General features: G+C 33.2%; 1 protein-coding gene across 1 annotated transcript in view; it reads right to left on the bottom strand.

Annotated features, from left to right (window-relative positions):
• Positions 1-15,360, bottom strand: part of LOC129248420 (cell adhesion molecule Dscam2) — a 229,806-nt gene that overhangs the window by 191,425 nt on the left and 23,021 nt on the right. The window contains exon 2 of the mRNA XM_054887962.1: positions 1,013-1,214. Coding sequence (XP_054743937.1) covers positions 1,013-1,214 — 202 coding nt within the window. The remainder of the gene's footprint in view (positions 1-1,012; positions 1,215-15,360) is intronic.

Raw genomic sequence — 15,360 nt, 5'->3', positions numbered from 1 at the left:
CATAAACAATTTAATACAATACTACACCACCAAAGAACGCGCAGCGCGCGGTTGTGAATTATGGTCGTATGCAATAACACCAGCAGAGACTTTACTTTAATTGGAAACCTTATTTATACACAACGACTGGCGGCCGCATAGTTAAACCAAATTGTTAGCAAAAAACCTGTGAACTACCCTAGTTACGTATACGCCAAGTTGACCTCCAAAGCACACAAAACGTGTTGAACGTAATGAGAATTAGACTGAGTAAATAGTACAGCTTAGCAGGGTGAGTAAATGTGTGTGAGTGAGTGGTGGAGTAAGAAAATAATCAGTGGATGAGTTGCTGGGCCACTATGTGGAGAAGCGCGAGAATGAGAGTAAAAGTGGGAGTTTTATTGCCGAGCAGATTGCGCATTGAAGAGATAGTGGGAGCTGGCGTCCATAAGTGAAAGTGTGTGCGTTGAGGATTAGGAGCGGCAGCTAATGAAGGTGTGATTGCGAGTATGTATGTGTGGGGGTAAGTGTAGAGTCAGAGCGGCGTGCATATGAGTTCGAGTGAATGAATCAGCGCGTGAAGCTGTTACTTTTCTGATGCTCTCCTGCTGTTGCTCTTACTTACTTTGGTGGTTAGTGAATTTTTGCCAACGCCATGCTACTTGGCGTAAACATTTAATTAAAATAAGAAATGAAAGTGCAAAATACAATATTTTTAGCTTGTTCACGCAATTTTATTGGATTTCTAAGCTGAGTGAGCAAGTAAAATATTTAGAGAAGTGTGATAGTTGCGAAACTTTGCTAAATTGTTTTCAGCTCATGCGAAATTTGTGAGTTAAAGTGAATAGTTTTAAAAAGAAAATTAAAGGAACATTTTTTTATAGTCCAGAGGAAAATTTAGTATAGAGATTAAAACACATCATTATCAAATAAAATTTGTAATAACACAAATAAAATTATTACAGATTATTATTAATTTTATTATATTTATTATCATGTAAAATGGTATATCAGTAGATTATCTGCTACTTACTTATAACCCGAATTCAGTGGCACATCATGTATGGCTACATTTTCGAACTGCGCCGGATTGGCTGTCCAACGCGCCCAATAAAATGTGAAATCGTTCGCATCGTAATGATCGGTGAAGCGACATTTCAATGTCAGATCGGCATTTTCTCGCGTATCGAGCGATTCATCTGCCTGTGAGGAAGTTAATGTGGATAATGTGAGTCCTGAAAGAAGAAAAAAAGTACGAAAATTTATTATTAATTATGTTTAATTAGTGAAATAAGTAAAATTTGATATTAAATAAATTAAATTTGGCGCGCACATTTCGCTTAGGTGTTTGGACAAGCTCCTCCGCTGCATCTTTATGTTGTTCCATAAATGGGGGGGACCTACAGTAACAAGCCGACTCCGAACGAAAGATATTTTTAATGAGGAGCTTTTCCATGCAGAAATACACTGGGAGGTGTGCCATTGCCAGCCGCGGGGCGACCGCTATTAGAAACAACTTGAATTTTGCAGTTTCATGCACAAAGATTCGAACCTACGTCTTCCGAATGGTATTCACGCACCAACCCAATCGGCTGCGGCCGGCGCTTGCAACATCAAAGTGGTGAATTAACCGCATAATTTTGAGGCTCAACACTATCATTAGCGTCCACCTCCCTGCAGTCATTCCAAAAACTTTTAAGTACTTTACTTGGCGCGCCAAGCTCCGTAATGATTTTTCCATTATTTAGTACAGCGATTAGCCTTCGGATTTGCACTTTCGCCCCACTACATGCATAAGAGGATTAAATTATGGTTTTAAATTTCCAATAACTAACAGCAGCCAAGCGCTTATAAATTTGGATATTCGAAAGGGACTTCTTTCGGTATACAAACACTCATAAATCATAACGCTCACGTCCACATTTGAATAACAAAAAAAAAAAAAATGTATGTAATAAAAAAGGCATCCTTCTTAAAAAATCCATGAAATGTTTATCTACGCTTTTTGATTGCTTACAAATCTCTCGCAAAACTACTGATCCCTTCTGAGCCGTTGTTTGGCATAGCAGGATAATCACTTCGTTTTTCTTTTGTTTTTTTTTCCATGCCGCTAAACAAATCCGACAAATCATTTTATTTAGAGAAATAACAAAACGAGTATAACGCGACAATGTAAGAAAATTCTGAAACTGAACCCAAATTTACGCCATTTGAATTGGAAATTTTGCACAGTGATAAACACCGAAGGTTACAATGCATACTTGCTTACTTGTCTGTGTATCGGAGAAAAAAAAGGTTGATGGACGCCACTATTGCATAAAAATTCCAATTATTCAATTCATCACACAAACAGTGGGTACGAGCGATAGAGTGAATACCGAGTGAAAATTTTGTTCACTCAAAAGCTCGTCACAAAAAAAAAAAAGAATACCACACACAGGCGCCTTAAAATATGCAGCAAAAATACCCAAAAATACGAGGCAGCGCAGGGGAGCGATGCACGGCAAACGAAAGAAACTAAAATCAGAATTTAAATAAAAAAGAAATAGCACAAAAAAGAAATTTAGGGAGGCTGTAAAAATCAAACGAAAATACCACCCACTGACCCACATCACCTGAAGGCAGCGCCAACGAGCATAACAAAATACGAGAAGGCAAAAGGAGGAGCGTAAAAAGGCAAACAAAAAACAGAAACCTCATCGATTGCACTTCGATAACAGACTTCCACCACTTCACGCACAAAAATTATAAGTGCGCGGCTGGTGGGAGGTCTGGAATGGTCAAATGAAAGGGACCAGCAGGGCTGATCGATGAACGTGATGAATGGGACGGACAGTTGGCGTATTTTCACACGCAACGTGCTACATAATTTCGCTATCCTTTTTATGAAAAAATAAGAAAAATAAATAACAAAAAAGGTTGTGGTCAATCGACAGTTTAAAGCGAATTCCATATATATTTCCGGTTGTGAACGAAAAGCATTTCTTCAAGCCCACACACATATACACCCACACATACATGCACGCCAGCAGCACTCACACAAGCGTGTCGCTTATATCGCCTAAGGATATGCTTTATGGGAAAGCAGTTTGTAGACAGCTCAACTAAGTGACCCCAACAAATTGTGAGAAATCCCTTCACACCGAAGCACGAGGAGCTTATGTACATATGTGTGCAAGTGTGTGTACAGTTATAAATATGCAGTGGAATAATCTATATTTCGGGTCGACCAGTTAGTCGCATCGATGCTCATGATTATGCTGTCGTATCTCATTCATTTTATGACTAATCGCCCATTTGTCGGACGAGTGGTTTAGTGTGGAGGTATTTTTTTGTCTAATTTGTGCGAAAAAATTTAGCAACCTTCTTCGAAAAAAAAGAAAAAAATGCAAAGCAAAATAACGCTGTGAAAATTTCATGAAAAATGTTTATCTAATTTAGGTATGCACATTGATTGGGTAGCGAAACAGATGCGTGCGGGTTTCATGCTCTATTTGACTTTTCCTGATGGCGCAAAAAAAATAACATTTACTTTATTAAAAATTTGGAGGCATTATTTCTTTGAATGGATTGCCGTTCTAAAGTATACTGAATTTAAGGTCAATACAGACTGTTTTTTAGGAATAAGCGTTCCTATTTACAAAAATAAAATATTACTTAATTAAAAATTTCGAGGCATTATTTCTTTGAATAGATTGCCGTTCCAAAGTATGCTGAATTCAAGGTCAATACAGACTGTTTTTAGCAATAAGCGTTCCTATTTACACTTACGCGATGTTGTCAAATTTCATTTTTTTATTGTAGCTAATTGAGTATTGTAACTAAAGAGTACTCGCAAATGTTAGTTTGAGCGCAAGGAGAAAATATGCCTCTCAAAAAATCAAATGCGACGTTGCCAAATTTCACTGCATTTGAAAAACCTTGACATCTACACACATTTTGGCGTATCGTCCTGCAGTAAACCGAAATTTTAAGATTTAAAGAGCCTTTGCTTGATTATTCAAATGTGAGCACCAAAAAGCAGTAAATAAGTCAGTTAAACACATAGTATGGCCTTCAAAGCAGGCACTCTTTGAAACAACACTTATAAATATATATTAATAATCAGTCACTTAATAATTTGAAAGACATATTTTGTAGAACCATCTTAAGTTATCGCCATTTATGCTTGTTTCGTTATTTTCGTTTCGTTTAGAAGCTATTCAGAAATGGAATGATCGGATTAATATAGTTTTAAGGTATATTTTCAAATATTGTAATTGAGGTACACAAAACACAAGATGGGTTCAAACCAATTGAAAAACTAAATGCAGCGTTGCCAATTTTCAAGTGCAATGTAACAAGCCATGAAAACTAGAAAGGAAAAAGAAGCTAGATTTTATGTATTCAATTGAGAGAAACAACGGTTATCCAAGTTTCACATTTTTCGATTGCAAACAGGTACAGTTGCACGCGCTCTCAATTTCTAACCTCGCTCAGTGTATATTAAGAGCAGTTGTACTACTTAAAAATGTGATATTTTTAAATGGCGATAAATTTTCAAAACTATGGTTCACGCTTTACCATAAACACCCATTGAGATTTCTTTTGCATGATTGCCAATTTTCACGTTTTGAATTTATATTCGCATTTCCACATCAAACGGGCTTAATATTGGCTACAAACTGGGTTTTTTTCGAAACACTTAGCTTTGCGTATGGTGGGGGCAGCAAAAATGAGAAAAGGTTCAATGTTGCCGATTTTCATATTCGGATATATTTCCATTCTAGTCACCATTTTTTGCAGCAAAAATATAAGCAGCGAATTAGAGAAGAAAAATTAAGATAAACTTAAATTACGACACACTTTCATGCAGTTTACAGCTCACATATCTTTAAAACCAAATCGTATTGTGCAATAAACTTCACTATTATTACTTACAATAAATGTGAATAATAATGATAAGTTAACATAAATTTGAGTATTATTAGGCGCCTAAAAGCAGATCTAATAAAATAATTCAATAGAGCGCAGTCGGAGCAAGCGCAATAAAATCCAATTGAAATGACATTAAAGCCATTTGCTGGCATAAAGGCTAATTTACGATTAGTTAGTCATAAGCGCATAAGCCAAGCAATTTAAATCCTTTGTTAGTTATTTTTGCATGATAAGGCACCTTTTTCCGCTGCCATTTTGGCTATTATGCCAGCTGGCGCGTCTACAAAAAGATTGCAGAATACGCACACAGGAAGACGGCTTGCAAATTTCTAATGGACGGAAATCAATGAGACGGTAGAAAAGATGCAAACGGGTGGTATAATTTTCAAGTAAAGGTTTTATAGGGATTACGACATTGACACCCGCGTTGGAAAATATTATATAAGAGCATAATGAAAAAACAAGCTATGGAGTTAAAGGCCAAAAATAAAGTAAAAGTTTAGGCGCATGAGCTGCCTAAAAGTGTTTGTTATACTTAGCTGGCTTTTTAGCACACCAAGACCGGAAAGGAAAAGAAAACAACATAAAAATAAAGCGCGCGAATTTTAAATGCACAACCAGGCAAAATTAATCTTCATAAACTAATTTGGCTGATAACTACTTGGCTAAGGCCAGACGTTGTCCTCTACAGGATGCTTCATTTGCTGGTGTGGGTGGGTGCATTGGGTGAGTAGTCTCCGCAGTCAGTAATATACCGACCAGGAGCTCGCTGTTCCATACAGTGCAAAAGTGAGCAGTTGTGAAGCCATGCTGTCTCTACCAAAACATTGGGGATCGCGGCAGTGCCATCTTTATGTGCAACGCCAGCACTTCTTTGTGCCTTTGGTAACTTTTGCTAAGTGTTCATGAAATTTTCATTTTATTTGCAATCAAAATAAAAATATGTTCAGAAATAAAATAGACAACAACGAATGCACAATATGCAACATAAAGGCGCAATGATGATGGCAGCGCGAAAAATGCCAACGAAAGAACGGAAGAAAATTAAGTCAATGTGCAACAAGAAAAAGGCACAAGCAAGCAACAAAACAGCGAGAGAAAAAAGACACAACTCAAAGTGTGGACGGCCAAAGTAGCCAGCTGCGATATATACATACGTACGTATATATTTCCAACTTTATTGCAACAACACAATTTACAAAATGTTTTATAAATGCAGGCAAGTCAGCGTCTGAGTGGGTTGTGCTGCTCGATGCGCATGGAAAGGGGTCAGAGAGTCAACTGATAGTGATGGCAATCGTGAGCAAATGGTCGAGAGTAGTAAGCCCGCCGGTCAAGTGTTGTTGCCAAAGTGGCCAAGAGTGCAGTAGCAGCGACTCAATTGTGAGCCTGGGCGTCAGTCAGTCAATAGCAGTCAGATGGCCAATTTAATCATGCACTCTACTCGCTGTGCCACTCCATCGCCCACTAGGCGCGTGTTTTTTGTTGCAACAACCAAAAAGTGTAATTGTAGGCGTAGTAGTAGTACACTTTGCGCCGAGGGCCAAAGTCTCTGTAACAAATATGCAATGCAGTGATTTGATGTAGCAAATTTTGTGACTCTCGCTTAAAAATGGGATTTAATAGGAAAACTTTTCAGATTCGCAAATTATATTTGCATGCGGGTAAAATGAGGGGGGAAAGATCTGCTCGAGAAGCATGCAATAGCGACTCAGGCGGCTGCTGAAAGTTGATGTTGAAAGGGAGTGAAAAAAGGCTTCAACAACAGGTAGCCGAACAAATAGGGATCGAATAAATAATTTGAAAAATAAAAATTGGAATAATGGAAATAGTTGAAAAAATTCGACTGAAGAAATTCAACTTCACACCGTCGCTGAGCGCAAATAAAAAGAAAACTAAATACAAAACAGAACAAACAAAGGTGTTACGTGGAAAAAATTTTATAAGGTCAAACATTTAAAATTATTTCATTTAGTTTAATTCAAAGAAAAAAAAAATTAGATATTAAAAATTTAATAAAAAAATATTAAATATTAAAAAAAAATAAAACAAAAAAAAAAAACTATTAAAAAACAAAAATTAATACATATTAAAAAAATATTAAATAAAAATTAAATTAAATAAAAAAAAATATATGATAAAAGTTAAATCTTAAAAAATCTTTAAACAAACTTTACCAAATAATAATCAAGCTCGAATTTGCTATTTACCGAAAATTATGACACAATTTAGTTTGATTTGGAAACATAACATTACATGTTTTCGATGATTCTGTCAAGGCGAATCTATTAAAGGTAGTCTCGGTAAATCAGTTTTTTTTTATTTCTTTCGCAGTGCCCATGTGGCTGTCAGCACAGAATGAAACAAGGCAAAATCATTCCTTGTTTTCTACTTTGCCGTGACCAACACACAGTACACTGTTGTGGGACTAGTGCCATCTCCTTTAATGGATGCGCCTTGGATTCTTCTGATTTCTCAAAAAGGTTGCTTTAATCATAAAGTTAAGTACCCCAAGTCCTGAAGCCTTTAACTCCGACGCCTTGCACGAGCTCGTGGAAGCTGAGCCAAATTTGACAGTTGATATGATAGCTCAGAGGTTAAATTCATCGCATGGAACAGTTCACAAGCACCTGGTTCAGTTGGGAAAGATTTCAAAGCTGGGAAAATGGGAAGCGCATAGACTTTACGTCGCCAACCTACAGCAGAGAGTGAATGTGTGTTCACAGCTGCTGCAACGGGTTGAAAATGAAAGTTTTTTGAACCGTATCGTTATTGGTGATGAAAAATGGGTCCTTTACAATAATCCTATTCGCAAACGCCAATGGTTAGATAAAGATGAAACACCAGAACCGACCCCTAGAGATGGCCTCCACCCCAAGAAGATTCTCCTGTATATTTGGTGGGATATGGCCGGTATTATTTATTATGAACTTCTGAAACCAAACCAGGCGATAACTGCTGATTATTATTCCGATCAGCTATTAAACCTGAATGAGGCACATAACAAAAATCGGCCGTCTTTAGTGAATAGACGCAAAGTTTTGTTTCACCACGACAACGCAAGACTTCATACCGCAAGGCAAACATTAGGCAAGCTGAACGAGCTCGGGTGGGAACTAATGCCGCATCCACCATACTCTCCGGATATTGCACCTTGTGATTATCACATTTTCCATGGAGTTTAATCCCATATGAGTAACAAGAACTACTCCTCAAAAGAAGCTATAAAAAAGGATATCGAAGCGTATTTTGGCTCCAAGGACAAAATTTCATTATAAAAAATAAATTTCCTTTTGCGTGTTTTGCTTTGTTTCAAAGAAATTTTATTTTTTTATTAAAATTCTTACTTTTATTTTTATTACTTTTACATTTTTTTTTTTAAACTTTTTGTCGATTTAATTTTTCAAACTTTCGACTAAATTACTCTTAAAATAAGTATTTTTTTCATATTCTTTGCATATTTTCCATAAACTTTTATTTTCATATTAAATAGACTTTATCTTTTTACTTTTAACTTTTGTTAATAAACATTTTTTTAACATTAATTTAAATCTAATTTTTTTTTTAATTTAAGTTTTATTCTTTTCCTTTTATTTTAATGTTAATTTTAAGTTTTTATTTTAATAAAATACTAAATTGATCAACTGTTTAAGTAAATTTCCTTTCGCATTTTTTAAATATTTTCTAAATATTTTTGTTCATGTTAAATATACTTTCTCCTTTTACTTTTAAATTGTTTAATTTTATACTTTTTTTTATTTATTTAATTCAAAGTGTTCATTTTAATTGAAACCATTTATTTTTTAAAAATTTTTCCTAAATTTTTCATTATAAAAAGTAAATTTCCTGTCGCATATTTTGAATATTTTCTAAAAATGTTTACTTCATATTGGCTTTTTAGTTTTCACTGTTCTTAATAAACCCTTTTTATTTTAATTAAAAATTCTCAGTTTAATTAAATACCTTTTGAATTCTTAAAAATTTTGACCGAATTGTTCATTATTACAAATAAATTTCCCTTATGTTCTTTGAATATTTCCCAAATTTTTTAAATTTGTTATTTAATAAACTTTCCCAATTTACTTTTCAATTTTAATTTTTTTTTTAATTTCCATTGTTATTAAATACCTTTTAATATTAAAAAAATTAGTTATATTAAATAAATATCCTTTTTCCCTTTTAAAAGTTATAAAAACATTTTTTTAAACATCCTCCTTACCTTTTAAGATTTTCGCTTAAATTCTTTATAACACATATATTTAGTCTCATTCTACTAAAATTTTTCATGGCATAATATTAAAAAAAAATTTAATTTTTACAATCGATAACTGGAAAGCGTTTGTAGCTGGCGCCAACCATCATAGTCTTAAAATCGTGCTCCGCCTCCTTACGCATGCAGCGCCCTTAACAGTGCATTTGCTGCTACTCTGTAGCCACAGAATTTTATCTAGTCGCATTTCGTGGTCATGTAAACAAGCAATTTTCATTAAAATTCAGTGATACGCAAGCAACAAACACTCGCACACTCATACACACCCACTCATGAATCTTAAGCTTGCGCCGCAATGCAGCGAGCAGCGAGCAGATTTCAGTTTTCCGATTTTCTTAACAAATACTGATGGTTGTTGCTACTCTTATGCACATTGAATACCAGACAAGTGCGAGTATGTGCAGAGCAGCAAAAGAGAGGAGGAGCAGTGCAATTACGCCAGGCAAGGACACAAACAGTAGAGTACCATCACACAACAACAATGGCTGATGAACGCATGTGTGAACACACATTCTATGCCACAATTGCAGTTCAAGCTACGATTTCGTTCCACCAAACAGGAATTGGAGTTGCAGCGGATTTTGCCAGCAGCCTGCAGCTGCAATGCGGCTGGGCTGAGTTCAAGTGGAAATTCCACAGTTGGTAATTAAGACTGAAATTCCATTATAAAGCTTATGGAAATGCAACAGCAAACACCAAGAGTGGCAAGAAACAAAACCCAACAAAAATAAAACATAGAGTTGGGGAAAAAAGGAGCTCGATTGCAGCTCCCAAAGGCCCTTCACTTGGCTGGCGATAACAACAAGAACGGCTTGTCGGTGACGGGCAACAATATACTTTACGACAATGGCTGCAACAACACTAACAGCAAAAGCAACAGCAACAAAGCCAATCAGACGAATGCTTTCGTGGCTGTCGCTGTTTTTGTTCTTGTTGCTTCTGTTGACGTTGTTTGCAGCACAGTGGTGCTAAAGCGATATGCAGAACATGCAATTAAGCGCAATTCCCTCGACTTAAATGCTCTGGCAGGCGTACCATAGCTAGGCAAGCTGCCCGCACACTCTACAGTGCACAGCGCACAGTGCAAAGCGTTGCCATACAGTCGGGCGTCTTTATTAATACTCTCATATATATGTATGTAGTACGTATGTACGCGCATATGTACATATATATGTTTAATTATGTACACATACAACTTTGTATGGGAGAGTGTATAACCTTGGCTGTTGTGTTTTCGAGCAACTATTGTTTCAATTTTAATGCAATTCTCACATTATAATTGCCACAGCATGCAAGCAGCGCTTTAAACTGCTCGTAAACTGATAGAAAATTGCAATACAAACAACAAATACACATCCAAACACACACACAATCGCATGCGCTTGTTTGTAATTCTCTCACATGGCTGTTAAGGCGTTACGCTTTGAACATATTCAGCTTCTAGTAACCCGAGAAGTCCCACGGAACATAGTCGGTCTGCGTTGTTGGGCTTGAATGTTCTTAGGAATTGCTGCGAGCACTCATGCATACATACATACGTTTAGCAATTCAGCTGCACTGCTGTCATGTGCATATAGATTCTGTCCGCTCTGTGCGTGTGAAGTCAATGTGTGGAAATTATGTTCTAAACAATAAAAATGCTAACTAACAATCAGTTAATTTACTATTGTTGGCAGGACCGACTTGGCTGGTGCGCTGTAATAAAATCATCTTCGTATACTCTGTCTTTATGGTGGCTGGTGTATTTGTGGCAATTATGGCAAAAATATTTCACACACAAACAAGGAGATTAAATTTAATTTCCACGCATAAGTAGATAATAAATATGAATGTAGAGACAAACAAAAGCTGTGAGTTGTTGGAACAAAACAAAAAAAAGTAGAAAACTTGGCAAATAAAATAATAAATGTTATAACAAGCAAAGGGAAGATAAAATGTATTCAGAATTACGAAATAAATTACGAGAATTGCTATCTAAGGCAATCAATTAGTTTTTATAGTCATATCAGCCAAGTACAAGGTCTGTCAAGTTGAAGGAAAGCTAAAATGTATTAATAATTACAAAATAAATTACAAAAATTTATTTCCAAGGCAATCGGTTAGTTCTTGCACTCATATCACTCAAGTACAGGGTCTTCCAAGTTCAGGGAAAGATAAAATGTATTCAGAATTACGAAATAAATTACGAGAATTGCTATCTCAGGCAATCAATTGTCAAGTCAGTCAAGTACAGGGTCTGTCAAGTTCAAGGAAAGACAAAATGTATTCATAATTACGAAATAAATTACGAGAATTGCTATCTAGGGCAATCAGTTAGTTCTTGCACTCATATTACTCAAGTACAGGGTCTGTCAAGTTCAAGGAAAGATAAAATGTATTAACAATTACAAAATAAATTACAAAAATTTATTTCTAAGGCAATCGGTTAGTTCTTGCACTCATTTCACTCAAGTACAGGGTCTTTCAAGTTCAGGGAAATATAAAATGTATTCAGAATTATGAAATAAATTACGAGAATTGCTATATAAGGCAAACAATTAGTTTTTATAGACAAGTCAGGCAAGTACAGGGTCTTTCAAGTTCAAGGAAAGGTACAATTTATTCATAATTACGAAATAAATTACGAGAATTGCTATTTAAGGCAATGGATTAGTTTGTATAGTCAAGTCAGTCAAGTACAGGGTATTTCAAGTTCAGGGAAAGATAAAATTTATTCATTATTACGAAATAAATTACGAGAATTGCTAGCTAGGGCAATCAGTGAGTTCTTGCACTCATATTACTCAAGTGCAGGGTCTGTCAAGTTCAGGGAGAGATAAAATGTATTCATAATTGCGAAATAAATTACTTGAATTGCTATCTAAGGCAATCAATTAGTTTTTATAGTCATATCAGCCAAGTACAAGGTCTGTCAAGTTGAAGGAAAGCTAAAATGTTTTCATAAATACGAAATAAAGTACAAGACTTGCTATCTAGGGCAATCAGTTAGTTATTGCACTCATATCACTCAAGTACAGGGTCTTCCATGTTCAGGGAAAGATAAAATGTATTCAGAATTATGAAATAAATTACGAGAATTGCTATATAAGGCAATCAATTAGTTTTTATAGACAAGTCAGGCAGGTACAGGGTCTTTCAAGTTCAAGGAAAGGTACAATTTATTCATAATTACGAAATAAATTACGTGAATTGCTATCAAAGGCACTTAATTAGCTCTTATACTCATATCACCCAAGAACAGGGTCTGTCAAGCTTAAGGAATAGTAAAACGTATTCCTAATTACGGAGTAAGTTACGAGAATTGCTATCCAACACAACAAAAACACGTGACGTGACTCATAAGATCACAGAGGTCTTGAAATCTCCAAAGCTTTTTTCTATTTCGTAAGTAATAAAAGAGATTTCACAACTTAGTTGCCAATAAACCTTAGAGGAGCAAGAATATATCTAGCGTTATAAATATTTGGCTCCCTCCACCCGCTATTTTCCAATTCCTTTTTGCCCATTTTCACAATTTCTCCAAATATTTTCCAAACACTTTACAGCTTTAAGTCCACATCGGCCATTATCACTAAGTTAAGTGAACTAAATTTGTCAATTTAGTAAAATTTCTAAATGCAGTTGTTTGCAGTAATCCTTTTGTGTGGTTCATGCAGAGAAAAATACTCATTCACAGAACTGCCATTGTTTTTCGATAATTTGTTGGATGCATGAAGGGAAAGAACAAACGACGTCACAAAGCCACAATACATTGAATCAGCAAATTTAAGTAAAGACGGGTTGATTGTTAAAAGAGAGCAAACCAGTGAGCCAAATTTGCTGAAATGCGTGAATAACAAAAACAATTTTAATTTTCGTTCAAATGCATTCAAATGCAAATACAAAGGATCCGCCTCAATAAATTCTTTGACATTTTATTATTATTTAAATACCGCATAACAAAGCTCTAGATTGAGATGGAAGAACATTTAAGTTAAATTAAGTTCTATAAAAATTTTAAAAGCAATTGAGTTTTTTATTTAAACAAAATTTTTGTTATTATGAAGTTTTCACTTTCTCAATAAAAAATAAACAAACTAAAATTCGAAAATTAGAAAAAACAAATATTTCCATACATTAAAAAATTTATGTAACGATAAGAATTGAAAACAAAATTATACACAAAAAAAAAAAAAAATATATATATATATATATAACATTTTTAAGCGCAATGAACTTTTAATAAAAAACTTCAAAATATTAAAAAATAAATAAAAAAAGGGGGATTAAGGCAACTAAAAAAATATTTGGAATATTGGAATAATTAGAATTGAAATTTTCTGAGCAAAAATATGAAAAACAGAAATCGGGACAAAACAAAATTTTAAATGAAAAGACTATATATAAAAAATTATACTCCAACAAAGTGAACTTAAGTCAAGAAAACAGAGAAGCTTTTCTTTAACAAAAACAAAAAAATTCAAAATATTCAAACAGAAAATTGAAAAACCAAGAACCGAATTAAGCTGCGAAAAAATTTCAGGTGCAGACTAACTTTCCTTTTTGTAATAAAAAAATATTCAAAAAAATTTAAAAGCACAAAGGTCTCCCCCCTGAAAAAACATGGGAACTGTGAAATGAAAATAATTAGAATAGAAAATTTCTAAGCGTTCAAAAAATTTGGTTAAAACGAAATTAAAAAAAAAAAATTAAAAAAAATTAATTCAACTGAAACAAATACAACGTAAGCTAAAAAAGTTTCAGTTGAAAAAAAATCAACATATTTTTAAAAATTAAAAGTTTTAACAAGACTTATAAAAACAAATAATAACAACAAACAAATTAACAATTTGATCTGAAAATGCTTATAAAATCAAAATAAAAATTTAGAAAAACATATTTTATATTAAAAACAACAGACAAAATACAAAATACGAGTTGAAAATGTTAATAAAATAATAAAATATATATAAAGAAACTACTTTTACATAAATAAAAGCAAAGAAAATTAAAAAAAAAAAAAACTAAAAATGAACAAATTTGGGGTAAAAATATTTATAAAGCCATTTAAAGAAAATATTTTATATTAAAACCGAATATTAAAAAAAAAATTACTTTATGTTGAAAAGATAAGATAAAAATTAACAAATATGATAGTAGAACATTTGTGAAAACAAAAAAAAAAAAATTATATTATATTAAAAAGAACCAAAATATTAACAAATTTGAAAAAAAAGTATTTAAAAAAAGTAAAAAAAAAATTTTATATTAAAAACAACTGAAAAATTAAGAAAATTGAGGTAAAAATATTTATAAAAAAATTATTCTATAATAAAAACAACTGAAAACTTAACAAATTTGAGGTAAAAATATTTATAAAATTATACAAAAAAATTATTTTATATTAAAAAGAACCAAAAAATTAACAAATTTGAAACAACAGTATTAAAAAAAAACTAAAAAAAATTATTCTATTGTACATTAAAAACAACTGAAAAATTAAGAAGTTTGAGATAAAAATATTTATAAAAAAATTATTCTATAATAAAAACAACTGAAAACTTAACAAATTTAAGATAAAAATATTTATTAAATTATAAAAATTATTTTATAATAAAAAGAACCAAAAAATTAACAAATTTCAAATAAAAGTATTAAAAAATAAAATAAAAAAATAATTCTATATTAAAAACAACTGAAAAATTAACAAATTTGAGATAAAAATATTTTTAAAATAACATACAAAAATATTTGATATTAATAAAATATTATAAGTATCATCACTGACGAACGACTTTTCGAATTTGTGTAAAATTCCAAAAATTTGCGAAAAAGATTAAAAAATAGTAATGAACAAAAATTAAAAAAAAAAATTATTTTTATATTAAATAATTTGCACAATAACTACAAATTCGCGACGCCATATTAATTTTTTATGAAGATTTCAGTGCATCAGCTCCACGTATTGCGCAAACAAAAAAAACTTTTCCACAAGCCTTTCTCCTGCAAACAGAATTATCCTTGCACTTTGCTGGGTAATCAGGCACCATCCGCTCTTCTTTGCGTCTCTGAAAAAATTGTACCAAGCAAGCTGTACAACCAAAGCGAGAGCAGCGCAATGCAGTCAATTCTCAACAGCCAAGCCTTTACACAACCCCTCAACACGAACACTACTAGATGTATTTTCCATTGTTGTTGTTAGACAAAAATGGCAG

This window comes from Anastrepha obliqua, chromosome 5, assembly GCF_027943255.1.
Source record: "Anastrepha obliqua isolate idAnaObli1 chromosome 5, idAnaObli1_1.0, whole genome shotgun sequence".
Lineage (NCBI taxonomy): Eukaryota > Metazoa > Arthropoda > Insecta > Diptera > Tephritidae > Anastrepha > Anastrepha obliqua.
The sequence above is the reverse complement of the archived record's forward strand: the minus strand, read 5'-3'. Positions and strand labels throughout refer to the sequence as shown.